We start from the raw sequence: 24,892 nt of genomic DNA on the forward strand, positions 1-24,892 counted from the left end.
TAACTTGCCTACAGCCACAAAGACAGTGAATGATGAATTCAGATTCAAAGCTTGCTGCATCTGGACTCACAGACAGAGAACAAACTTAGGGTTGACAGGTACAAGAGTAGGGGGAAGAGATAGGGAGTTGGGGATTGACATGTATACTATGCTATGTTTAAAACGGATGACAAACAAGGTAGGTCCTACTATATAGCACAGGGAGCTCTGCTCAATGTTATGTAGCAGCCTGGATGGGAGGGAAGTTTAGGGAAGAATGGATACATGTATGTGTATGGCTGAGTCCTTTTGCTGTCCACTTGAAACTATCACAATATTGCTAATTGGCTATACGCCAATATAAAATTAAAAGTTTAAAAAAATAAAATTGACAAATCTGGGGAAAAAACCCAAAGCTTACTGTATGTGGCTCCAACGTCCATGCCCCTTCTACAGCGTCACCTCATCTTCCCCGTGGGCTGCGGGGGGTGGGGGTGGGGGTGCATGTGATCAGCCCTTGGTTAATTTCAAGAATAAGAGAACAGAGACCTTCCACGATCAGAACTTGCAATATCTAAGCTTTATTCTGTGCCCCACCACTCTTTGAGAGGAGTGGCCGCACGAAAAAAATGAGGCTGCAGATGGGGTCCGGTGGTTTTGAATATGAAAGTCAAGATTAACTTGCAGGAGAAGCATCCTTCTCAGAAGGGCAGGGCACTGCAGTGTTGCCAGGAATGATGGATGATGAGAGCAAAGAGCCACAGGCCCCAGTTTGGGTACAATTTAAGGACAATACAACTTCTGGGAGCATCTGCAGTAGACACGCATACAGCAGGGTTTGGGATGGAAAAGATCGACTCATCTGGCTCTTAATGATAAAGGCACAGAATTCCATTTCTCTGCTGGGGCTGAAAGACAAGTGTTTGCCTGTGAGCGAAGCCCAGAGATCAGGAAAGTACCAGAAATGGACCCTGAATGAAACCCAGCTGGATTTATTGTGGGCGTGGTGACCATTACTGGGTGTATTTTCCAGAACCATCAAGATTTCAAATTATCTGCCTGTTGAACTCATAAATTATTAAAACTCCCAGAAATCCCAGTAGGTGTTTGAGCCTCACATCTCAGGCTTCAGGCAGCGGAAAGATATTTGTTTTCTCGATCACATGTCTGGAGCTTTGGTCCCAGATGCTGCCACATAAGAGCTGGTGCTAGTTTTCATTTACAGAGGAAAAGCTGGGGTACAGAGTGGGGGTGGGAATTTGTTGTATTATTTTTACCCTTAAATATCTGTGGCTCATCGTTGTTTTTTTTTGGTCTTGTTTGCTAGCTTGCTTTTAATTTTATCCTTCAGGGTGGTTTAGTGGGAGCAGGGGAATGTCTTTTTTTAATGGGAAAGTTCACTGCTATTTAGAAACCACTACTAATTCTCAAATCAGAGGGCCAAGAGTCCCACCTCTGCACAGGGTCCCTGGCATCAGTGAGCAAGTTCAGCTACCAGAATGGACTTGGCTGAAAGAGAAGCACTGGTTGGAGGTGCTCTGAATACAGGGAGGGAACATCAAGGTCTTTTTACTTGATGCCACTTCAGTTCATATAATCCTCCCAGCAACCAGCCAAGGAAGCCACTGTCATCCCTACTTCAGACGGAAGGCACCTAGGGCTCAGAGGGCCGTGGATGTTCCCCTCTGTCCCAGGTTGATGGGACATGGCTGTACCAGGAGTTGGACCCACTGATCCAGTTCTTTGCCCGATGCCCGAGAGCGGGTGGTACTCTGTGCCTGATGCCGCCATGGTGGTGAGACAGTACTATGTCCTGATGTGTGTGCTGTATTTTGACCCCTAGACACTCACCGTGAAGAAAGATGACATCCAGCAGATGAACCGTCCCAAATTCTACCAAGCCAGTGACATGGCGGACATGACTTTCCTGAATGAGGCCAGCATCCTGGACAATCCACGTCAATGCTACGTCAACATGAGGATCTATGTGAGTGTCAGGGCTGGGGGTGGGGAGGAAGGGGTGGCTGCAGTTCTTCGGCCCCTCTCCTGATGGGGAGGGGACAATCCCCTCCCCAGAAACCCATACGTGTTATGTCTGGGACAAGGGCAGAGGGACCATGCTTTTGACAGATCAGAACTTCTACCCCAAGGCTTTGGCATCTCAGTGATGGTACCATCTCTATGGGCAGCTGACACACCCTTTGCTGAGGCTGTCATCCAGAATTGCTCCTTCTGACCCCATCCCAGCAAACCCTCCAATCAAAACATCATTTCCCCCCAGTGACATACAGCCTCATTAAATGTCTTTCCCTGTCCACCCATCCATCCTCCATCCATCCTCCATCCATCCATTCACCTCTCCTTTCCTACCATTCTTCCAGCTTTCATTTCTCCCTTCCTTCTATCCATCCATCCAACCATTCATTCATTCAACAAGTACTTTGCTAGGATCAGCACAGTGAATTACCGTTGGTCTCTTAACCATCTGAGAAATCCTAAGACTTTCCAAAGGTGCTGGAGGCTAAACTCAAAATTGGGATATAAGGAAGTTTACGTGTCTTCCTCTCTACACGTCTTTACTAGAAAGGAAAGAGGCAATCTGGTAGGACTGGGTGAGCTGGGGCCCAACTTCAAGGCCAGGGGACTTCCCTTCCCTGGGTTTTGGTGACAGTCAAGAGAGCTGCTGCTTGCTTCTTCCCCTTGCCCTACTTCAATACTGCTTCAGTTCCAGATTCAGATCTTTGGCAGCACCAGAGCTATAGGCGGTGCTGGAGAATCTCTGGAAAACTCTTGGGGTCATTTGCTGGGCCCGCAGACTGGTGGGGCATCATTGGATTTCAATCTGGGAAGAGCCACGTCCACAGCCTGGCTGAGCCTTGAGCTTGGGTGGAGAATGTCTGTGTGGGCTCAAGGCCAAGCTCAGGGCCTGGGCTTGCTCAGAGTCCCTCTGCAGCTAAGCCTTTGCTCCCAAGGTGGCCACACCACGACGCTGGGCTAAGGGACTGCAGAATCTGTGGACAGTGGCCTGCAGTCTGTGGAGAGGGCAGGCGTTTCCTCTTAAATCCAAATGCCTCAGTTGAACCACTGACTGAAAAACCGGGGTAGGCAGGGCAGCTGCCCTCTTGTGTCCCTCCTGCAAGGGTGGCAGGGGACTTCTCCTTTTTATTCTGCCCAAACAGGGACAGAACTCGCTTCTGGTCTGCTCTCTGCCCCACCCCAGCCCCCAAGACAGGGCTGGAGGGAAAGAGCAACTCAGTGGCTGCATCCCGGATGAGACACAGTGCGTCATCCTCTTACGTCTTTACGGAGGTTCTCTGCGTCATCCTCTTACGTCTTTACGTGGGTTCTCTGCGTCATCCTCTTACGTCTTTACGGGGGTTCTCTGCGTCATCCTCTTACGACTTTACGGGCGTTCTCTGCGTCATCCTCTTACGACTTTACGGGCGTTCTCTACGTTTTCTCTTTGCTTCTCTTTCTTTGAGTGGCTTTCAATTTAATAAGGTTCCTTTTTAAAATGCAATATAATGCAGCTCTGCTAAGGAGAAGCTGGGGGTGTGTATCCCCACTTGGACCAAAATGCAAAGTTTTCGAGTTGACATGAAAAGAGGTGGAGAGTGGAGGCACACGAGGTCAGTGTGAACGTCCCTCAGGAGACGTTTGGGACCCATGGATTTGGCCATTTTCTGCCCTCAAATAATTTCTTTCACTACTTCATTGGTTTTTCTGATTTTTTTTTTTTTTAAATAGGATGATTTCCTGAAAAGATTGCCACAGGGCAAAAGAGTATCTTCTTAAGAATAGACCCATCCCTGTTGCCCACCAGTTGGCGGATTGTGTCCACAAAGTAAGAACTCCATGAACTGTCATGGAAAACCTCCCCCATGAAGTAAATCCAAAAATCAAGATATAAAACAGTCTCATGTATCATTTATATGTGAAATCTAAAATACGACAGAAGTGAACATGTCTACGAAACAGAAACAGACTCACAGACATAGAGAACAGACTTGTAGCGGCCAAAGGGGATGGGTACCGGGTAGGACAGGCAAGGAGCAGACTTGGGGATTAGCACATGCAAACTGTTATCTATAGGATGGTAAACAACACAGTCCTCCTGCACAGTACAGGTAACTATAGTCAGTATTCTGTGATAACCATAATGGAAAAGATGATGAAAAAGAATATATATGTATAACTGACTCGCTTTGCTGTACAGCAGAAATTAACACTGTAAATCAACCATACTTCAAAAAATTTTTTCCTTTAAAAAAATAAAAAATAATCAGTATCATAGAAAACAATTGTTTGCTTTAAAAACAAGGTGAGGGGATAAGAACGTATCTCTGGATTTGTTTGTTTACAACGAGAAGGGGATGGTAGAAACCAACACAGTGCCTCCTTCTGGGAGGAGCGGGCAGGCACTGAGCAGCTGGGGGACTTTCTGCTGCGCATTTGGTATCAAGTCAGATACTGGGGTTGCCCAAAAAGATCGTTCTGGTTTTTCCGTAAGATGTTACAAAGAAACCCTAATGAAATTTTGGCCAACCCAATAATTAAACCAAAAGAAAATGAAACAGATACATGTTAAAAAGAAGCCTGGTTTTGCCTGTTGGATAAAGACTCAGACATAGATCCTGCCCTCAGGGAGAACATAGCCGAATCTCTGCAGGCTGGCAGGATGCTCCAGCCAGGATACTCTGCAATGGGCCGGGGTCCAGAGGGAAGAGGGTGTCGGGAGAAGGGCCAGCTAATCCTCCTCCTTTCCTCCCACCAGACCTACTCGGGCTTGTTCTGTGTGACCGCCAGCCCCTACTGGTGGCTGCCCATCTACGGGGCCCACGTGGCCAGCACGTAGAAAGACAAGAAGCGTGCACGGAGATGCCGCCCCACCTCTTCTCCATCTCAGACAGCGCCCACCACCACAGGCTCATGGGTGCGTGTGGGAGTGGGGATAGGAGGGGGCCGCCGGGGCTGTCACGGTGGGGCAAGAAAAATCCCTTTGCCACTGGGGCTCCAAATGCATAAGACCCCCGTGCTACCCAGTCCCCAACCTTGATCCTTCATCACCCATGGAAGATTTTTTTTTTTTTTTTAATATTGCTCGGTGAGTGCATTTGCTAGGTACCAGCCCTATGTCACACCCATCTCATTTAAGCATCACAAAAACACGGGATAACAAGCTAAATAATGTCCAGAACTCAAGTCAACCCTTAACCATTCCCTGTGCCATCTTTGCCATACAGAACAAAGTAATTTTTATTAACGTTACTATTTATCTTTATGTTGCTTATGACTAGGTAGTTTTCTGGGATGGGGCTGGTAGAAACAGAGTGGCTGGTAAATTCTTGGGCCCTTCAGCAAGGATGTGGGCTGCAGCGGCAGGCGTGTAGCCTCGGACCTGACAGGATCCTAGCTCTTGGTCCGCAGGCCACTGCAGCTACGCTCCAAGCCAGGCGGCATGGCTAAGGTGATGCCAAATGTTGAGTTTCTAAGTGTTTTCTAATTACATCTTCCTGTTGACAGTTCCCTCCCTACAAAGTGTGAAAATCAGTCTATGCTAATCACGTAAGTGTTCCTCCTGCCTCTCAGTCTATAGACATGTAATTAGGTCTGTGTCTTACACATGTAATTAAGCCTTCTTAGAATTAATTGGGGGGACTTTGTATGGAAATCTGCAGGCTGCAAACCAGTGGGCTTAGCAAAGTAAGGCTGCATCTGCTAAACTGAGTCAGGGTGAGGGGTTTCAGGGCCCAAGTCCCCTCCTGCCCCACCCTGTCTGCCGTGATGGATGGCTGGGATGTGAAGATGCCCAGCCTGGACCTTTCATCGCTTTGCCTCTCTGCAGCCACTCCCCTCTCTGCCCTTCGCTTGTCTGCTCCCGCTGTCCACCTGCAGTGGAGAATCTGGTGCCGGCAAGACCGAGAACACGAATAAAGGCATCCAGTACTTTGGCAACATCAGAGGAACTGGCAAACAGTCCTCGGACGGGAAGGTAGAGCCGTCTGGGCACACTTGGGGCCTCTGGGTCCACACAGCAGAGCCCATGTGACCCTCACAGCTGCTCTCTGGGTTAGGGCCACTTTATAGATGAAGAGATGGTCGCTTAGAGATAAGCGACTTGGGTGGAGTCACATAAGGAAAAGATGGCTGCAGACCCGGATCTTACCCACTGGACGGACTCTGAAGCCCCAGGTCATGTCTGCCCCTAGAAGTGCCGTGCCAGAGCCCCTTGTGCTTGGTAGAGGAGAAAGGGGACCGCTAGCTCCTGGTTAACCTGCTTCTGCAAGCCTGGAAGCCCCAGACCTCAGGGAGCACTAGCTGGGCCAGTGGCAATTGTAAAAAGCCAATAGAGAGGAACAGAAGACTTTGGAGGAACACCAGGAGTGCCCAGGGAAGGGTTTCAAGGTTCACAGAGGAGTCTCTCCACCAAGAGCAAAGGAAGGAAACAGCAGCTAAGAATCAAGGGCTGTCATCTGGCAGGGGGGCTCCGATGGCAGGGGCTGCAGGGGGACAGTCCTCAGGCGGTGGCCCTCCTCCCAAGTCCCCTCCAGTTCCGCTCTCCCCGCCTCCCCAAGGCCGTGCCCCTCCTGGCTTCCTGGCACATACACCACTGTCATTTGAAAGCCCTGGCTTCCCAGGCAGCAGCCGACAGGCCACCCCACCTTGTGTTTCTCTCTGGGTCAGGGGTCCCTGGAGAATCAAATCATCCAGGCAAACCCTGTGCTTCCGGGAGCGCCAAGACCACCAGAAGCAAAAACTCCTCCAGCTTCGTCAGTGTGATGGTGGCAAGGGTGGCCCCAGGGTGGCGGGAAAGGCTTTATCACCCTGCCCCAAGGGAGGAAATCAGGGCTGACTGACACTCACCAATGGGATGACACAAGTCCCAACATCTCCTTCCCAGAGATTGTTATCAGTCAGGAATTTCCCTGGAGGTCCAGTGGTTAAGACTCCACACTGCCAATGCAGGGGACATAGGATCAATCCCTGGTCGGGGAGCTAAGACACCCCCCCCACAAGTCATGTGGCATGGCCAAAAAATATTAATAAATAAAAATAAAAGTTTATAATAAATAATGCTTTAAAAAACAACAAGAGTCCAATTCAGTATTTAAATCCAGGGGCTTGAGTGCAGAGAAGTGGGTACACGGTGATGGAAGGACTAAGAAGTCAAAACAGGAACCCAGAGATCTGCAGCGGCTGGAGGCTGATCCCCCCACCCCCACCCAGGGGCCCCACGGCTGGCGCGATGTGGGGGAGGCACTGTCCCCAGGGCCCTGGTGGGAGCTGGGTCATGGACGGAGCTCAGTAGTGCCCTGCCTTTCCCTGCTGACCCCGTATCTCCTGCTGGGGCCTCTCACTGCCTGGGGAAGAGGGCTGGGTGGGGAGGAGGTGGGGACAAAAGGTGATGGAGATACTGAGACTCCTATTTCCAGGGGAGCTTGTCCTTGACTGATTCAGTGTCTCTCCTTGAGGGGACGCGGCACAGTGCCCTCTATGTGTCAGCCAGTTCAGTTGCTCAGTTGTGTCTGACTCTTTGTGACCTGGTGGACTGCAGCATGCCAGTCCTCCCTGTCCGTTGCCAATCCCCGGAGCTTACTCAAACTCGTGCCTGTTGAGTTGGTGATGCCATCCAACCATCTCATCCTCTGTCGTCCCCTTCTCTTCCTGCCTTCAATCTTTCCCAGCATCAGGGTCTTTTCTAATGAGTCAGTTCCTCACATCAGGTGGCCAAAGTACTGGAGTTTCAGCTTCCTTCCAATGAATATTCAGGACTGATAATTCCCACCATGCCTGCCTAGGGTGGAATTCCAGAGGGTCCTGGCCTCTCCTGCAGGGCATTCCTCTGCTCCATAAGATGCCCCAAAGCTGCAGGCTACCCTCAAACCCTAGGTTTAGCTCCAAGACCTGCCCACTTCCTTCTCTGCCTGTCTGAGTGGGAAATCCACAACTCCGTGCACAGCCACCTCTGGCCCAGTCACCTTCCTGCAGTGCCCTTAGAATTTGGGGGGGGGGTCCGCAGTGGGGTCAATGAGTGACCGCAGCCAGTGAGTGACCGGGTGACAAGCTTGGTCTGGAGTGCCACATGTCCCCCCTCATGACCCTCCCTGCCCCTCTCCTCCCTGCCCAGGGCAAGTTCATCCGGATCCACTTTGGAACTATGAGCAAGCTGGCGGGAGCTGACATCGAAAGCTATTTGAGTCAGGCCTCGTGCAGAGGGGTCTTGGGGGCAGGACCAGCTACCATTACGGGGTGCAGCGCACAGTGAAAGCATGGGCCCCTTGTTCAAAAAGTACTGAGAATTTCCAAATAGCAGCAGAGGGACTCAAGCGTGGGGCCCTGCTGAGCACATCCTGGATCACACACGGGAGGTCAGCCCTACTCCCAGGCCCCCCTCCCTCAGAAGCCAGCCCCCTGCCCTGGCCATGGGTCTGGGGGAGAGGGAAGAGGACCCATACCTGGACATGGCACTGGGCTTTATGGGGAGGGGAGCCCTGCACTCCAGGGAGAATGGGCTGAACTCATGGGCACGTTGACTTCTTTTCCAGACCTCTTGGAGAAATCTCGTGTCATCTCACGGCAAGCAGCCGAGAGGAGCTACCACATTTTCTACCAGATTCTCTCTAACAGGAAGCCTGAGCTTGTCGGTAAAGATCTTCACGTCTCTCTCATTGTCCCTTAACTGCTTTTCCTCTATTTCCAATAACAAAAGAATTTCCTGTGCATGGAGGGGTTCTGTGGTTCTACACAAATCTCTTTAGTTGTGGATTATGTGAAGAGGTTACAGGGAAGTTTCTCAAAGTTCTACTCACACGCACCTTCACAATAGCCTATGAGGCTTCATGCCATTGCTGGCCCATTTCACAGATGGGGCTTTGAGATGCCATGGTTGAGATACAGACCTAGGGTATAGGACTTTAGATCCACCTGCCTCCTCCCTTGACTCCTTGTCTGAGTTTCCCAAGTGACTCAGTGGTAAAGAATCTGCCTGCCAATTCGGGAGATGCAGAAAATGCAGGTTCGATCCCTGGGTTGGGAAGATTCCCCTGGAAAAGCAAATGGCCAGCCACTCCAGTATTTTTGCCTGGAAAATCCCAGGGACAGAGGAGCCTGACAGACTACAGTCCATGGGGTCGCAAATAGTCAAACACGACTGAGCACTCACACACACCTTTCATGTCTTGCTCAGACAGCAGCAGAGAGGTCAGCCCAGGACCACTGCATGTGGACATAGCCCACCCTGTGCACAGTTCAGCAAGCAGACTGCATTCACACCCTCAGCTGGATGCCCTTGTGTAGGCAACAACCTGCTCCACTGTCCATGGCAGACCTGCTCAGAAGCTAAGGTCCAGAGAGAGAGGGGCCTGTGGCGCTAGTCAGGGAAGTTGAGTGGTAGTGGGCCCTTTGGATGGAGCGCAAGCTCTCCTGTTTACCACACTCCCCACCAAGCCCTACTGCCTTCCTGACCCTGGAGCAGAGTGGCAGGCACCGTTTATCTTCCTTCTCAGGCTGTAGTGTTTCTCAACAGTAGAGAGAAAAGAAAAGGACAATATTTCTTGCATCCATGTCTCTTCCAAAAGTGAAAAAGACAGAACAAGAGGGGCACATATTTGAAGAAAAATAGACGTGAGTGTATTTCTTTGTAAAAGTGACAACATCCCAGGCATATTATATGCAAGTGATTATTACTGCCTGCTGCAATCTTTGGGTTACCTTCTGCCTTTGAGCATGACGTGCTGTTTACAGGAGAGAGAATGGAGAAAGATGTGCATTCATTTATTCCAGAAACATCTACTAGTTGTCTACTAGGTGCCAGGTCCTGGGCCAAGTGACAAAGGGCACGACCACATTCCTGAGACCCTCGTGTCACTCCAAAGCTCCTCATGTGCCTCATTCAAGTCCCTCAATGAGTCCAGGCGACCTCAAGGGGCACGGAGCATGTTGTATTCAGCTCTGAACCGCCACAATGACACCATCATACCTGGCACAGGGGAGGCATTTACAGATACAGGTTAAAAATGAAAAAGAAGGGACTTCTCTGGCGTTCCAGTGGTTAAGACTTTGCCTCCCAACGTAGGGGTTGTGAGTTCAATCCCTGGTCAGGGAGCTAAGATCCTGTATGCCTCAGGGCCAAAAAAACAAAACATAAAACAGAAGCAATATTGTGACACATTCAACAAAGGACTAAAAAGTGGTCCACATCAAAAAAAATCTTTTAAAAACACCAAAAAGAAGAAACCATGCATCACCAGCCCGCTAACCTGCTTTCTTGAAGAGAGCCTGCTGCTGGTCCTCAACCCAAAGGAGTACCGCTGGGTGAGCCAGGGCGTCACCATGGTGGGTAACATGGACGACGGGGAGGAGCTGCAGATGTGGGTGGATGGGCATAGCCGGCGGAAGATGGGGTGCCCTGCAGGCACTGCCATCTGAACTGGGTGGGGCGGGGTCAGAGGGGACACCCACAGTTGCCAGGCAGCAGCCTGGATTCTCCCGTGGAGATTTCTGGGGTTGCAGCTGGCGTTTTCCCCATTGCGGGGCGGTCTACCCCACATAACTTCTCCTCCTCCCCAGCCCAGCGAGACGCCACCCTCTAGTCCCACCAGTTCCCACAGCACCTCTCTCTCCTCCTCTGTGATGCTGAGCACCTGGGACTTCCGTTAGAATATTGCATAACTCTCTCTATTTTGACAAAAGAATCAAATCCTGATGCATCTTTGCCTTCCCCTTCTCTCAGGACCTAGCAAGGAGCCTGTATGGTAGTAATAGTGGAGCTTATAACACTATTCCCTGTTTATTCCTATCACTCTGGTTTATCTTTATGACCACCTACAGGCCCCATTTTGCAGATGACTACCCTGAGGCCAGAAGGTTAAATGAATACAAAGACTACCTTGCAGAGCATCTGGCCTGGGCTCCGTGGAGGAAAGACTCACCCTGGTCAGGGTCTGTCTGGCCTCCAGCGTCCACAGCGTGCCGCCGTGGACCATTGGTGCCACCGCATGGCGGCCTCCACGCTGAGCAACAGGAAGCCAGGAGCTCCTTGGTGTTCTTCCGCCAGTGGCCTTGCAGGAAGCCTTTGATGTGCTGGGTTTCAGCGCCGAGAAGACCGGCGTGTATAAGCTGACTGGGGGGCATCATACACTTCAGCAAAACGAAGTTCAGGCAGAAGCCCAGAGAGGGGCAGGCGTGGGGCGGGGGCTGTCCCCGGAGGGGTGGCCAGCAACGAGGACAGAAGAGCAGAGCCGGAGTGCATCTTAGAGGTCATCATCTCCAGCCGGCTCATTTTAGAGTTGAGACAGCTGAGGCTCAGAGAGGGGTAGCCACTGTCCAAAGGCCACACGGCTGGTTGGTGGCCAATCTGAGTCCAGAACCAGGTCTCCTGACTCCTAATCACGAAGGTAAAATCTTCCTGACCCACAGCACCCATCTTGTGATGAGGCCCGAGTCTCATTTGTCTGGACAAGAAACGGGGGCCACCAGTGCTATGCATGTCAGAGACACTCGGTGAACTAAGGATGTTCCTTTAATACCGGACATCGAGAGCCATGAAAAGGCATGACAGAGTCAGAGACATAATTTTGGTTTCTATATCACTTTGCCACTTGACCTTGAGCGAGCAAGTGCAAAAACTGTTATCGGACTTCTGTTTCCTTTTTTCCCCAATATTTCTAATTTTTTTTACTCAAAGTATAGTTGATGTACAATATTATATGTTACAAGTATACCACATAGTCATTCAAAACTTGTACAGGTTATACTCCATTTATAGTTATTATAAAATATTGGCTATATTCCCCGTGCCGTACAATAGATCCTTGTAGCTTATTTCATACCTAATAGTTTGTGCCTCTTACTCCTCTACTCCATCTTGCCCCTCCCCCCTCCCCTCTCCCCACTGGTAGGCACTAATTTGTTGTCTGTATCTGTGAGTCTGCTTCTTTTAGGTAATACTCACTAGTTTGTTATATTAGATTCCACATACAAGTGGTCTTTAGCTGTCTGACTTATTGCACTGACCATGATGACCTTCCAGTCCTGCCACACTGCTGCAGATGGCGAAATTTCATTCTCTTTCATGGCTGCATAGTATTCCATTGTATAACTATGGCACAGCTTCAGATCCCTGTTTTCTCGATGGCAACATGCAGGGGGGTCTCCTCCTCTCTCCCCATAACCCCTTCTCTAAACACAATAGACGGGGGCTGGGGTTCTCCAGGGCAGGGCACCGTCTTTCACTCCCCTGCTCTTTCTGTCCCTGCTCAGTGGCCGACAAAGTTGCTCACCTCGTGAGTCTCAACTTTGGGGAGCTCCAGAAGGGCATCACCAGGCTGCAGGTCAAAGTAGGCAACGAGTTTGTGCAGAAGGGCCAGAACTCCATTGGAGCCCTGGGCAAGGCCGTGTACGACAAGATGTTCAAGTGGCTGGTGGTCAGGATCAGCAAGGCCTTGGACACCAAGATACAGAGGCAGTTCTTCACTGGGGTGCTGGACATCACTGGCTTCGAGATCTTGGAGGTGTGTCTGGCGTCACTTTGGCGAAGCCACCCTCCTTTGATAAGAGCCTTTTCACCAAGGTTCTCTCGCTTTTCACCTTCGACCTAGGCTGGCCAATCTCAGTCTGCTCCTGGCTCTCTGGCTTCTGTTCTCCAGAAAGTTCCACCCTCATGTATTGGCTCCAAGTCACAACGGGTATAGTGAGTGGTGCCCTGGCTAGAGCTGGCCTGTCCCAGCTCACCAATCACCAGAGCTGATTGGGGGAATTTTCAGGAATTCTGAGAGCTGGTCAACACCCTGTTGATAATATGTCCATGGTGCCTTTACATGGCCAACACTACAAACCAGGAGCTTTTTTTTTGAGAGAGAGAGAGCTGATTCATCAGCATAGCACTGGTGGCCCCCATTTCTTATCCAGACAAATGAGACTCGGGCCTCATCACAAGATGGGTGCTGTGGGTCAGGAAGATTTTACCTTCGTGATTAGGAGTCAGGAGACCTGGTTCTGGACTCAGATTGGCCACCAACCAGCTGTGTGGCCTTTGGACAGTGGCTACCCCTCTCTGAGCCTCAGCTGTCTCAACTCTAAAATGAGCCGGCTGGAGATGATGACCTCTAAGATGCACTCCAGCTCTGCTCTCCTATTAATTCCAGGACTTCTGTTAACCACTGCTGGGGTTTTAAAAATATAATTTAGCCCCATTTCTATTGGGCTTCCCTGGTGGCTCAGCTGGTAAAGAATCCGCCTGCAATGCAGGAGACCTGGGTTCGATCCATGGGTTGGGAAGATCCCCTGGAGATGGGAAAGGCTACCCACTCCAGTATTCTGGCCTAGAGAATTCCATGGTCTGTATAGTCCATGGTGGGGTCGTAAAGAGTCGGATGTGGCCCAGCGACTTTCACTTTTACTTTCTCTCAGGCTCTAGAAGGCTAATTTGGCCGCTGTCTACAATAGAATCATTTAATTCCATAGGTGGAAGGGGCCTTAGACAGAGTTGCAAACTGTGCTGCCTGGAGTCCTGGGCAGCTGCCGATGGCCAGCTGGTGGGGCTGTGGAGGGAGGAAAATGCCTGCGCCAACAGTGGGGCGTGCAGTAGACAAACAGGGCTGGACTCCCAGCTCCGCCACTTCCACGCCATGCACCTCCAGGTCCCCATGTTTAATGGGGTCACCGATCATTCTTGCAGATTCAGCTTAGCTAGCGTCTGACACACGTACACGCTCGATGCTGGTGACTCTGTGATCACAACGGCCCCTCTCTGACCTGTTTTTCATAAGAGCCTCCCATGTGGGCTTTCATTCAGAGAAAGCAGTCTCTGGTTTAAAAAAAATGAATAAAAAGGCTTGTAAATCCCTCAAATCCCCTCATCCTCCAGATGAGGTTGAGAAAAACTAGACAGAGAGACCTATCCAAAGGCACACCTGTTTGGGGGTGGGGGATCAGACCCACAAAGCATCTCAAATGATTTCTCTCCCTAGAAAGGAAATGATTCTTTCCAGGTTGGTGTTCATGCACTGCATGAAGCTGGAGTCTGAGTTTCGGGTGCTGCAGCAGCACTGGGTGGCTCAGGCGGGCCACGTGGTCAAGGTGCTCTGTGCCTTCACGGGGAGGGGGGCCCAGAGGGGCTTCTCATGGGGCCTGGGAGCACTGACTGGGTAGTTGGTGTTAAGGCATCTGGGGCCATGCCAGACACTGGCCAGCTTTAGCTCTGCTGGCGGCCCAGCCCTCCGCCTCTCCCAAGGGAGGCTCTGTCTGCACCTCGGCTGACCCCCTCTTTCTGTCTTCACACCACAGTTCAACAGCTTCAAGCAGCTGTGCATCAACTTCACCAAAGAGAAGTTGCAGCAGTTCTTCAACCACCACATGTTCGCACTGGAGCAGGAGGAGTGCAAGAGGGAGGGTGTCCAATGTGTCTTCATAGACTTTGGCCTTGACCTGCAGGCCTGCATCAACCTCCTGGAAAAGGGACCCCACTTCTTGAAGGAGGAGCTTGGAGAGAGGTCGGGACCCTGACTGGGGCACATCTCAGGAGGGGGTTTCACAGGGACCAGTGCTTTTGGGGGAATCAGCAACACAACTGATGGCTCTGGTTTATCTGACCTCAAGCTTCCTCTCTAAAACAGCATAACATCCACTGCAATGGCCACTGTTAGCTCGGCTGTATTATGCCTTCACTCATTGGATCATCATAAGCTCCTGTGTGCAGGGGGTAATTTATTATAACCATTTCACAGATGGGAACACTGAGGCACCAAAAAATGTAGTTACTTCTCCATGGTCATCCATCCTATGACAGGCAGAGTCAGGTTTTAACCAGGCTGTCTAATAGCCTCCCGTGTAATCACACCGCAGGGAATGTTTTAGCAAATGGCCCTCATTGGAGAATATATAAGATTAGTAGATGCAAACTATTTTATATAGAATGGATAAGCAACAGGGTCCTACTATAGAGCACAGGGAACTATTGTCAATATCCTGTGATAAACCATAGTGGAAAAGAACATGAAAAAGAATATGTCTACATACGTATAACTAATCACTTTGCCATACAGCAGAAAAAACACAACATTGTAAATCAACTATACTTCAGCAAAATAAATTTTTTAATTGGAAAAGAAAATAAAAAAGAATATGTATTGTTTGATTAAATGCATAAAAGGGATAGAAAAAGGACATTATGAGGCTGATGACAAAATGTGAACACAGTCTGTTCACAGTATTGTACTGATGTTGATTTCCTAGTTTTCATTATTGTACAGAGTTTACGGTAACATTTGGAGAAGTTGGATGAAGGGTGTAGAGGAATGCTTTGCACTAGTCTTGCAAGCGTGAAATTATTTCAAAGTAAAAAGATAAAAAATAAAGAATATACCTTGCCTCCGAAGTTCATCCTTGGGTCCGTCATAGAGAAGTTATCATCAAGGCGGCCAGGGGTCTTCAATGGGAGGCTTACTTTCCTGGAAAAGTCACCAAAAACAGGCTGTGGGGGCTTCCCTGTGGTCCAGTGGTTAAGACTCTGTGTCCAGCTGCCACAGAACCCGAAAGGCCCTCATGCTTGAGCTTTGGGAACAAGCATTGCCCTCTTCTAGGAGTCTGCTTCAGAAATCCAGACCTTCCACGGGAGAGGGCATATTAAGTCACTAGGGCATTTGTGAGCTCCTTTTTCTGGTGGGAAGAAACCTAGAACCACATGAGGCCCCTGGTTGCCAGGAATGTCATTGAGAAGGAGGAGCAGATAAAAGAGAATTAAACACGGGGAAGACAGGTGTCATTGATGCCACCATTTTTCTGAGAGTCAAGTCTGCCTGGCACCTGGGATTAGCATTTGGGGAGCTAGGTAGCACCCTAGAGATGTCAGTCTTCCCTTCTTTTGGACCTGATGAATTCTAGCCTCTTTCAAGTCTAAATGGCCATGGCATTCCATGAAGACCATGGAAGACCAGGCCATGCTCAGAGGCTGCTGCCCAATTCTGCATCCTGGCTGGCCACATGGGGTCTGGGGCACCCCTCTCACCAAACCCCGGCCAGCATCAGTCGCCCTGCTGGCCTCCTCTAATGCCATCCACTCCTCTTTCCTTCCAGCCCATGGGCATCTTCTCCATCTTAAAGGAATCATGCGTCTTCCCCAAGGCCACTAATGCCACATTCAAGGCAGCCCTGTACAACAACCACCTGGGTAAGTCCAGCAACTTCCTAAGCCCAAGGGGCGCAAGGACAAGGGGCCCGAGGCCCACTTCAAGCTCGTCCACTACGCAGGCACCGTACCACCCTCAGGGGGCCACCTGCCCAGTACCTCCACCTCCCACACATGAAAGTCCATCCTGCCATCCCCTCCCTGAGGCTTCCTGCTTTCTGTTAACATGGCCATCATCTAACAGGGTGACCAGCTGACTGAAATGACCTCCCACTCCTACTTCCTCCTCACTTCTCTGGGAGTTCCAAAGCAACCTAGCCAAGAATGCCCTCAGACCTACCAGGGCCACAGCATTGTCTATGGCCCTCCATTTGATGGCTGGACTTTGATCTTGGTCAGAAATGGTAACACTTGCAGGGGATTAGGACTCTGCCCTTCCAATAAACTGGGGAAAATTCTGAAAGAGATGGGAATACCAGACCACCTGACCTGCCTCTTGAGAAACCTGTATGCAGGTCAGGAAGCAGCAGTTAGAACTGGACATGGAACAACAGACTGGTTCCAAACAGGAAAAGGAGTACGTCAAGGCTGCATATCGTCACCTTATTTAACTTATATGCAGAGTACATCATGAGCAACACTGAGCTGGAGGAAGCACAAGCTGGAATCAAGATTGCTGGGAGAAATATCAATAACCTCAGATATGCAGATGACACCACCCTTATGGCAGAAAGTGAAGAAGAACTAAAGAGCCTCTTGATGAAAGTGAAAGAGGAGATGAAAAAGTTGTATCACTCGTTATCAGAGAAATGCAAATCAAAACCACAATGAGGTACCATTTCACGCCTGTCAGAATGGCTGCTATCCAAAAGACTACAAGCAATAAATGCTGGAGAGGGTGTGGAGAAAAGGGGACCCTCTTACACTGTTGGTGGGAATGCAAACTGGTACAGCCACTATGGAGAACAGTGTGGAGATTCCTCAAAAAACTGGAAATAGAACTGCCATATGACCCAGCAATCCCACTGCTGGGCATACACACTGAGGAAACCAGACTTGAAAGAGACACGTGTACCCCAGTGTTCATCGCAGCACTGTTTATAACAGCCAGGAAACGGAAGCAACCTAGATGCCCATCAGCAGATGAATGGATAAGGAAGCTGTGGTACATATACACAATGGAATATTACTCAGCTATTAAAAAGAATACATTCAAATCAGTTGTAATGAGGTGGATGAAACTGGAGCCTATTATACAGAGTGAAGTAAGCTAGAAAGAAAAACACCAATACAGTATACTAACACATATATACGGTATTTAGTCAATTGGTAAAGATAACCGTGTATGCGAAACATCAAAAGAGACACAGATAAATAGAACAGTATTATGGACTCTATGGGAGAGGGCGAGGGCAGGATGATATGGGAGAATGGCATGGAAGCATGTAAATTATCATATGTGAAACGAATCGCCAGTCCAGGTTCGATGCATGATACAGGGTGCTCGGGGCTGGTGCACCAGGATGACCTGGAGGGATGGGATGGGAGGGAGGTGGAAGGGGGGTTCTGGAAGGGGAACACATGTACACCCATGGTGGATTCATGTCAATGTATGGCAAAACAAATACAATATTGTAAAGTTAAAAAATAGAAAATAAAAAAATTTAAAAAATGAAAAAACAAAACAAAACAAAAAGTTGGCTTAAAGCTCAACATTCAGAAAACTAAGATCATGACATCTGGTCCCATCACTTCATGGCAAATAGATGGGGAAACAGTGGCAGATTTTTTGGGGCTCCAAAATCACTGCTGATGGTGACTGCAGCCATGAAATTAAAAGACACTTACTCCTTGGAAGGGAAGTTATGACCAACCTAGACAGCATATTAAAAAGCAGAGACATTACTTTGCCAACAAAAGTCCATCTAGTCAAGGCTATGGTTTTTCCAGTAGGCATGTATGGATGTGAGAATTAGACTATAAAGAAAGCTGAGCGCCAAAGAATTGATGCTTTTGAACTGTGGTGTTGGAGACGACTCTTGAGAGTTCCTTGGACTGCAAGGAGATCTAACCAGTCCATCCTAAAGGAAATCAGTCCTGAATATTCATTGGAAGGACTGATGCTGAAGCTGAAACTCCAATACTTTGGCCACCTGATGCGAAGAGCTGACTCTTTTGAAAAGACCCTGATGCTGGGAAAGATTGAGGGCAGGAGGAGAAGGGGACGACAGAGGATGAGATGGTTGGATGGCATCACCGACCCAATGGGCATGAGTATGAGTAAACTCCGGGAGTTGGTGATGGACAGGGAGGCCTGGCGTGCTGCAGTCCATGGGGTTGCAAAGGGTCAGACATGACTGAGCGACTGAACTGAACTGAACTGAACTTCCATTGCAGGGGGCATCAGTTCAATCCCTGGTTAAGGAAATGAGATCCCACATGCCTCACAGCATGGCCAAAAAAAAAAAGAAATAACACTTGCAAAAAGAATAAAAAAATCCATCAGCTCAATTATTCCCCAGTTGATTGACTCATCCCTCTGACAGTTCATGGCCCCTGAACTAACAAGGTGACATCGATAGAGTAGCTTTTGCGCTCATGACAAACCTAATCCTTGGGGAAGAGGGAAATTAAGTGCAGCCAGGACTCAGGTGTATTTGAATAACTGACGGGGGAGGCAAGCAGTGTTGCGGTCAATGTCAGTGCCTCTGGTTGCCACAGCATTGGTTGACCCTCTGTGGGTTTAGCTTCGGGGAAATGCCAGGCTTAGGACAGAGGTGTCAGGAAAGCTGCTGTTTGACTGGGCATCGGAGCCGAGCTTTTATGATCTCCACAGCCATGATGATGCCCATTACTGGCCAAAGGGACTGTGGCGCTGCCCAGAGCGGGCTTGGGGCCGAATTGCGGTGCTCCACCTCACCCCCTAAGATGGAATGAAGAGGGCTCCGTGTTTGTAGCAATGGGACATCCCAAGTCAAGGGGGGCCTGTGCACTTCTAAGAAGGCTCTAAGATGGGGCCTGGAGGTGATGAATGTCGTACACCACGTAGCAGAAGGAGAGCCCAAAGGTGCTGGCTTCTTATCTGCATCCCTAGGTTCTCCATGCTCAGGGGGAGGATCTGAAAGGTACCTTCCTCTTTGCCTCTCCAGCTGGGGCCACCTGGCAAAATGGGAACCAGACATTAGTGTGTGTCCAATGACTTGGGCCCATGGAGCTGGATGGATGGAGCCCCCTTCCCATCAGGCAATGTGGGGGGGTGGGGGTGGCTGTGCTTCTCAGCTTCTCAGCAAGGAGAGAACAGATGCCCCTGTAAGGAGTTCTTCACATGGCTCGGGATTCCATGGGTCAAGGCCAATTGCTGAGCCTGAAGTAAGATCAGCCATCCTGGGTAGTAGGAGACACAGGGATTGGGGAGGCTCAGGGTGACCAGCAAAGCCAGACATGCAAGAGAAGGTCACACCTGGCAGAGAGTAACTGGGGAGTCCTGGTGTGTGGGCACAGCTCAGAGATGGGGTGCCCTACACAGGCAAACTGCAAATGGGGACAAGGACTGAAGCCCTGGGAGACGGGGCTGAGGATCGGGCTGTGAGGTCTGAAAGGTGGACCTGGGGCTGAAATGTAACCACTGGCATCTGCCCCCCTCCAGGTGGGTTACAACATCACGGGCTGGATAGAAAAGAACAAAGACCCCCTGAATGAGTCAGTGGTGGGCTCGTTCCAAAAGTCGAGCCTGGGGATCCTGGCCCTTCTCTTCAAAGAAGAGGAGGCTCCGGGTATGGCTGCCCTCTCGTGAGTCTAGTCTCTTCTCCTTTAGTGACCAGAAGAAGAAAGAAGAAAAACAAACTCTTGTATTCAATTACTGTTGAATGAATGAACGAATAATGAATGACAAGTTGCTTGAGATCGTCTATGGATGCCAGTGCAATAGAGAGATGCAGATGCATCCTGGGAGCTTGCATCAGCCGACTCGATCGCGGGGCCCATACCACCTCTAAGGGGAGCAATATTGCCTCGGAGAAGCAGACACCCAAATGCACTGTGCTTATTTTCTGCTTCCTGCTCTCCTGTCTGAGCCAAATGTCAAGCCCAGCCCTACCTCCTACCCTGTTGAGGTCCGGTGGCCCCACGGGAACACCCAACAGGGCCACCACTCAGAGGGACAAGAACTGCAAATATTCCTGGGCTCGGAGGGTGTGCTCACCACCAACATGCAGTTCCTCTAGATGGTCTGTGGGCTCCTCTCCCCAGGCAGTGGTGGCAGCAAGCGGCCTCAGGCCAGCCCTAAATCACACAGGGCCACAGACCCTCTAGGGCGCATGGCACTCCTTGTGATAGTTATGCCACAGGGCAGCCTGTTCACCCTCTCCCTGGGAGATCTCATTTACCTGGTGTGAGGGGCCCCCCTCAGCTAGTCCCCAGACAAGCGTTTTCGAAACCAGAGAACACACATCCTTGACACTGAGCCTGCCCCTCTGCTGGCCACTGACACGAAGCAAGCTTCTCTCTCTTCCTCATCTGGAAGCAAGAAGTGGAAACAAGGGTCCTCCTTCATGACTGTCTCCAGCTTCTACAGGGTAAGTAGGTAGGTGCTGCCCCAGAGGCCGCCTGGTGGCCGGTACCCCCAACTCTCCCTTTCACCGGAGATGTGGTCTGGCTGCCAACTCGCAGCCCAGGATAGGATGAGTCCGTTTCTATGCCTTTGGTCGCCTCTTTCATTCAAAGGGTCCATTTCCTTCTGCAGAGGGCACAGAACCACAGACCACAGGGCAGGAAATCCCTTAGAGATGGTCCAGTCCAACTGTACTGTTTCAGACTGAAACCCAGGGGATGATGGGACTTGGCCAACATAACAAGTGGAAATAGCAATGCCTAAGGTCTTGTGTCAGTGGGTCTTCTGGGCTGGTCACAACTTCCACAAAGTTTGGGCATTACTGGAAACATGTTCCAAAGTGCAGGAATGCAGCCAATGGGGAGATGTTGCACATAGAATGATTTCAGTACTTCACAAGGATCTGGCAGAGTGGGCCACCCCACCACAACCCAAGTGGAAGAGGAGGGTTTAGTAGGGAGGGTTAAAATGGGGAGGGATTTGTCCATACAGGCACTGCGATTCCTTCTAGAAGCAAGATTCTACAGAGAGCCGGCACTGGATTCAGAGGATCCCTCTTCTTATAAAACCTGTCACTCTGGGCAAGTCCCTGGACCTCTGAGAGCATTGCTATCTAACAGAACTTTCTGCGATGGTGGAATGTTCTCTTCTGTCCAATACGGCTGCCACTGCCCAATATGTTGCCCAGTACGATAGCCACCAACCACACATGGCTTGTGAGTACCTAAGAAGTGGCTGGTGTGACCGAAGAATTGAATTGTAATCGTAGTTAAATTAATTGAACTCGAAACAAATACCTCTCCTGAGTACACCAAGATAATGCTTCCTTTCCCTCCAGGAGCAGTGGAACAAGCTAATGACCACCCTGCCTGGCACCTCTCCCCATTTTGTCTGCTGTATCGTCCCTCATGTGTTCAAGCAATCAGGTACCTCATAGGAACATACCTCCCAGCTGGAAGATTTCAGGATGTGTGAAGTTGGGGTTCGCTCCACATTAAGTCCACTTGTAATCACGGGGGTTGACTGGGGCAGAACAGGGCATTGAAAGAACCTCCAACAATGGATCATCCGAAGATCATGTTCTAGCTGCTACTTTATATAGCAGAGTGGGGCCTGTCTAGCCAGAGTCACACTCAGGAGAGCCTTTGGTCCTTGGGTAAATTGTGGGGGACCTGGGACTCCCCTGGGCAGTGACAGGAGGAGATGAGGACATGGATATGCAGGTCAGCGTCCTTGAGGGACAAGGAGTGGCCTCGGATACCCCAGGGTAGTAACTCCCTGTCCTGTTCCTCCCTCTTGGCAGGCGCGAAGGACGCCCACCTGATCATGCACCAGCTGGCTTGCAACGGAATCTTGGAAGGCCTCCGGATTTGTAGGAAGGGCTTCCCAAACAGGCTGCAGTGCCCAGAGTTCACACAGAGGTGAGCGGTAGTCTTCCTAATACCTCGAGCACAGTTCCTGGTGTCCACAGTTGGCTCTTGATAGTCCCATTGGAGCAGGCACTGCGGGCACCTGATGGACAGTGTCTCATTGTCACTACTTCTGTACACAATGACACAACTTTCAGTAGCCAGCACCTGCGTTTCTTTGCCTGGGGGCTGTCTCTGGCTGCGAAAGTCTGCTTTGCTCTTGGCAGGCTGAAATGATCAGCAATTAATGACCCCCACACCGGCCCAGGAGCAGCCCTCAACCAATAGGACTAAGGACAGTTGGCGTATAAATACTTCAGCTCCCCAACCCTGGTGATGGGCTAACTCTGAGGCATCTTCTATACTGGCTGTCAGACAGCTGTGTGTTGGTAAATGTTTAACAACAGGGCTCCAAGTTAAAATTTAAAAGAAAAAAAAATGAAGCCCTGATTTGTAATATATACTGATTTCCATGGTATAAATACTCCCACCATGTGGTAATTTCAAGCTACTAATGTGACATCACTGTATGCAGGGTTGGTAAGAGATGCACAAAGGCTCTTGTGAGCTGAGGGATCTGGTCCCGCACACCAGGGTTGCCTGGTAGTGCGAAGCCCCAGATGCCTATGGTGATAACTGACTTGATAACATGCTTTTTGCTGGCTTCCCTGCCCCACTCCCCAGCTCTGCCACCTCTCAGATAAACTTCTTGCACTTGAATCCTTGTCTCAAGTTCTGTTTCTGGGGGAGCCCAAACTGAGACCTCCATCTTAGGGGTTCTTTTACTGCGACCCCCTCCCTAACTGCTAGAACACATGGTCACAGATGATGGAGCAGGAAGGGTCACTAGAGGTCATCCTGTCCAAGGCCTCCGAAGTCCCTAACTGAGGAACGACTAAAGGGGCTGCTGGCAGATCAGGAAGAGGAGTGGTTCTGCCACGCCTGAAGGAAAAGGTCAGGAAGGAAAGGTTTTGGTGTCTTCCTGTAAGTCCCCTCCCTCTGCCTGCCATGGTCCTCTGCAAACCAAGTCTAACACCTGACTCAAAGGCCAACTCACAGATGGACAGTGACTGTGCGGGCAGACTTTCTGGGCTGCCAGCTTGGGGATGATGGGGACTGTCATTGTCTCTCCCAACAGGTACCAAGTGCTGAACCCCAATGTGATTCCTCAGGGGTTTGTGAACAACAGGAAGGCCTCAGAGCTGCTCCTGGGGTCCATCAACCTGGATGTCAATGAATACAAGATCGGACACACCAAAGTAGGGTCTTCCCCCTCAGCCTTGTCCCAGGGAGGTGGGTGTCGACATGTGAATCCAGCTCAGCTGTGGACCAGTTGGGTCAAACTGCTGAGAGCTTCTGTTTCCTCTTCTGGAAAATTGGGGCTGGTAAGGCCAGTCTCACAGGATTGGGAGTAGCACGCGTGAGAACTCAGCTCAGACAGAGCGGTGCTCAGTGAACAGGAGAACTTTTCTTAGGACTGCATGGGCCTCAGATTTCTAGGAATAAACCTGAATAAAGGTCCTGGATTAGACCAGGGCACCATGGTATGTGTACGGGCGAGGTCTGGGGGTGAAGCGCCCAAGCCCAGCCCACCCACACCACGAGCTCTGGCCCTGAGCTGGCAGGTGAGTTGGGGTTGACTCAGACTGAGCAGCACGCCCAACCCTGACTCACGGGGCCTGTGTCTGCTCCACTTCCTGGCCCTGCAGAACCCTGTCAGGATTGGAAGGGCAAGGCTGAGGGTGGGAGGTGTCCATCGTCAGCTGCCCAACCAGCCTGCACCCCGACATGACAGCCGGGGCGATGTGGGAACGGCGCTGGCTTTGCATCAGGCTCAGAGCGGGCCACCAAGCAGCTCTGAGTGGGTCGCCTGCCTGTCCAGGTCTCGTGGGGGGTGCAGGCAGGTGCAGCTTCCCCGCTGGCCTGGTGTGGCTGGAAGCCCGAGGAAGTTCCAGGTTGCATGTGTGTCCAACACCTATGGAGCACCTCCTGTGTGCCAGGCATGGTTCCAGGCTTAGGGATATGCAGGTGGACAGAACAGAGAGCCCCTAGTTTCCTGCAGCTTGCTCTGTAGCCAGTGGTATTAGCAGGATTGTAACACTGCTCTCAAATCTGCCAGCACCATTAGCTTTGGCCTCTTGCACCATTGAACTAAATTGACTTATGGGAACTTGGTCACAGAACTGCTGAATACCTGAGGCAGAAAGAACCTCCGAGGCTAGCTCCTTCTCCTACCCCACCTTTGATGCGTGGGAAACTTAGGAAAGCCTGGAGAAGTTGTGGAGGTCACGTGCTCAATTTCACAGAACTAGGGGGCCCAGAGCAGGCCTCAGGCCCCCCGGCCACAGTCCTGTGATCAGGGAGGCCAGGGCTGACATCACCTGTATCTGACACAGCTGTCTCTGGGCAGGCAGACTGCACCTTGCTTAGTCCAAGGGTTGCACTGGGCACCTCGGGCCCGGTAAAGGCCCGGGGCTGCTGGGGACAGCTCCACTCCCTGGGGGCCAGGCAGGCTCTGGCAGCAGGGGCAGAACAAGGGACAGAATGACTCTGCCTGTATGCGGTGTCCCCGCCTATGACTTTGGCTCATGTGGGCTCTGCCCCACCAGCCACATGCTTGCCTCACTGCTCCTCAGAGACCAAACCTCAACCACAAGTAACTTGGAAATATCAAGCCTAATGCCTCTACCCCATGACGGCTACTCTTTGGGGTTTTGGTGGAAAGAGGGCAGGGGGAAGAAGCATCCTTTTCCACCTTTTTCCTCTCAG

General features: G+C 50.6%; 1 protein-coding gene across 1 annotated transcript in view; it reads left to right on the forward strand.

Annotated features, from left to right (window-relative positions):
• The first annotated feature begins 1,768 nt into the window (after window positions 1-1,768).
• The window catches only part of LOC145532259 (myosin-16-like), a 40,725-nt gene continuing 17,601 nt past the window's right edge, over window positions 1,769-24,892 (forward strand). Inside the window, 22 exon segments of the mRNA XM_081556909.1 lie at window positions 1,769-1,774; window positions 1,823-1,966; window positions 4,754-4,849; window positions 4,852-4,914; window positions 5,519-5,544; window positions 5,875-5,971; window positions 6,664-6,703; window positions 6,706-6,749; window positions 8,108-8,177; window positions 8,526-8,624; window positions 10,253-10,353; window positions 11,047-11,103; window positions 11,105-11,189; window positions 12,241-12,491; window positions 14,266-14,434; window positions 16,052-16,162; window positions 16,165-16,232; window positions 19,752-19,878; window positions 20,603-20,679; window positions 21,553-21,640; window positions 22,018-22,135; window positions 23,262-23,382. Coding sequence (XP_081413035.1) covers window positions 1,769-1,774; window positions 1,823-1,966; window positions 4,754-4,849; window positions 4,852-4,914; window positions 5,519-5,544; window positions 5,875-5,971; window positions 6,664-6,703; window positions 6,706-6,749; window positions 8,108-8,177; window positions 8,526-8,624; window positions 10,253-10,353; window positions 11,047-11,103; window positions 11,105-11,189; window positions 12,241-12,491; window positions 14,266-14,434; window positions 16,052-16,162; window positions 16,165-16,232; window positions 19,752-19,878; window positions 20,603-20,679; window positions 21,553-21,640; window positions 22,018-22,135; window positions 23,262-23,382 — 2,058 coding nt within the window.

Source organism: Giraffa tippelskirchi, chromosome 13, assembly GCF_054371585.1.
Source record: "Giraffa tippelskirchi isolate mGirTip1 chromosome 13, T2T-mGirTip1v1.2.pri, whole genome shotgun sequence".
NCBI lineage: Eukaryota > Metazoa > Chordata > Mammalia > Artiodactyla > Giraffidae > Giraffa > Giraffa tippelskirchi.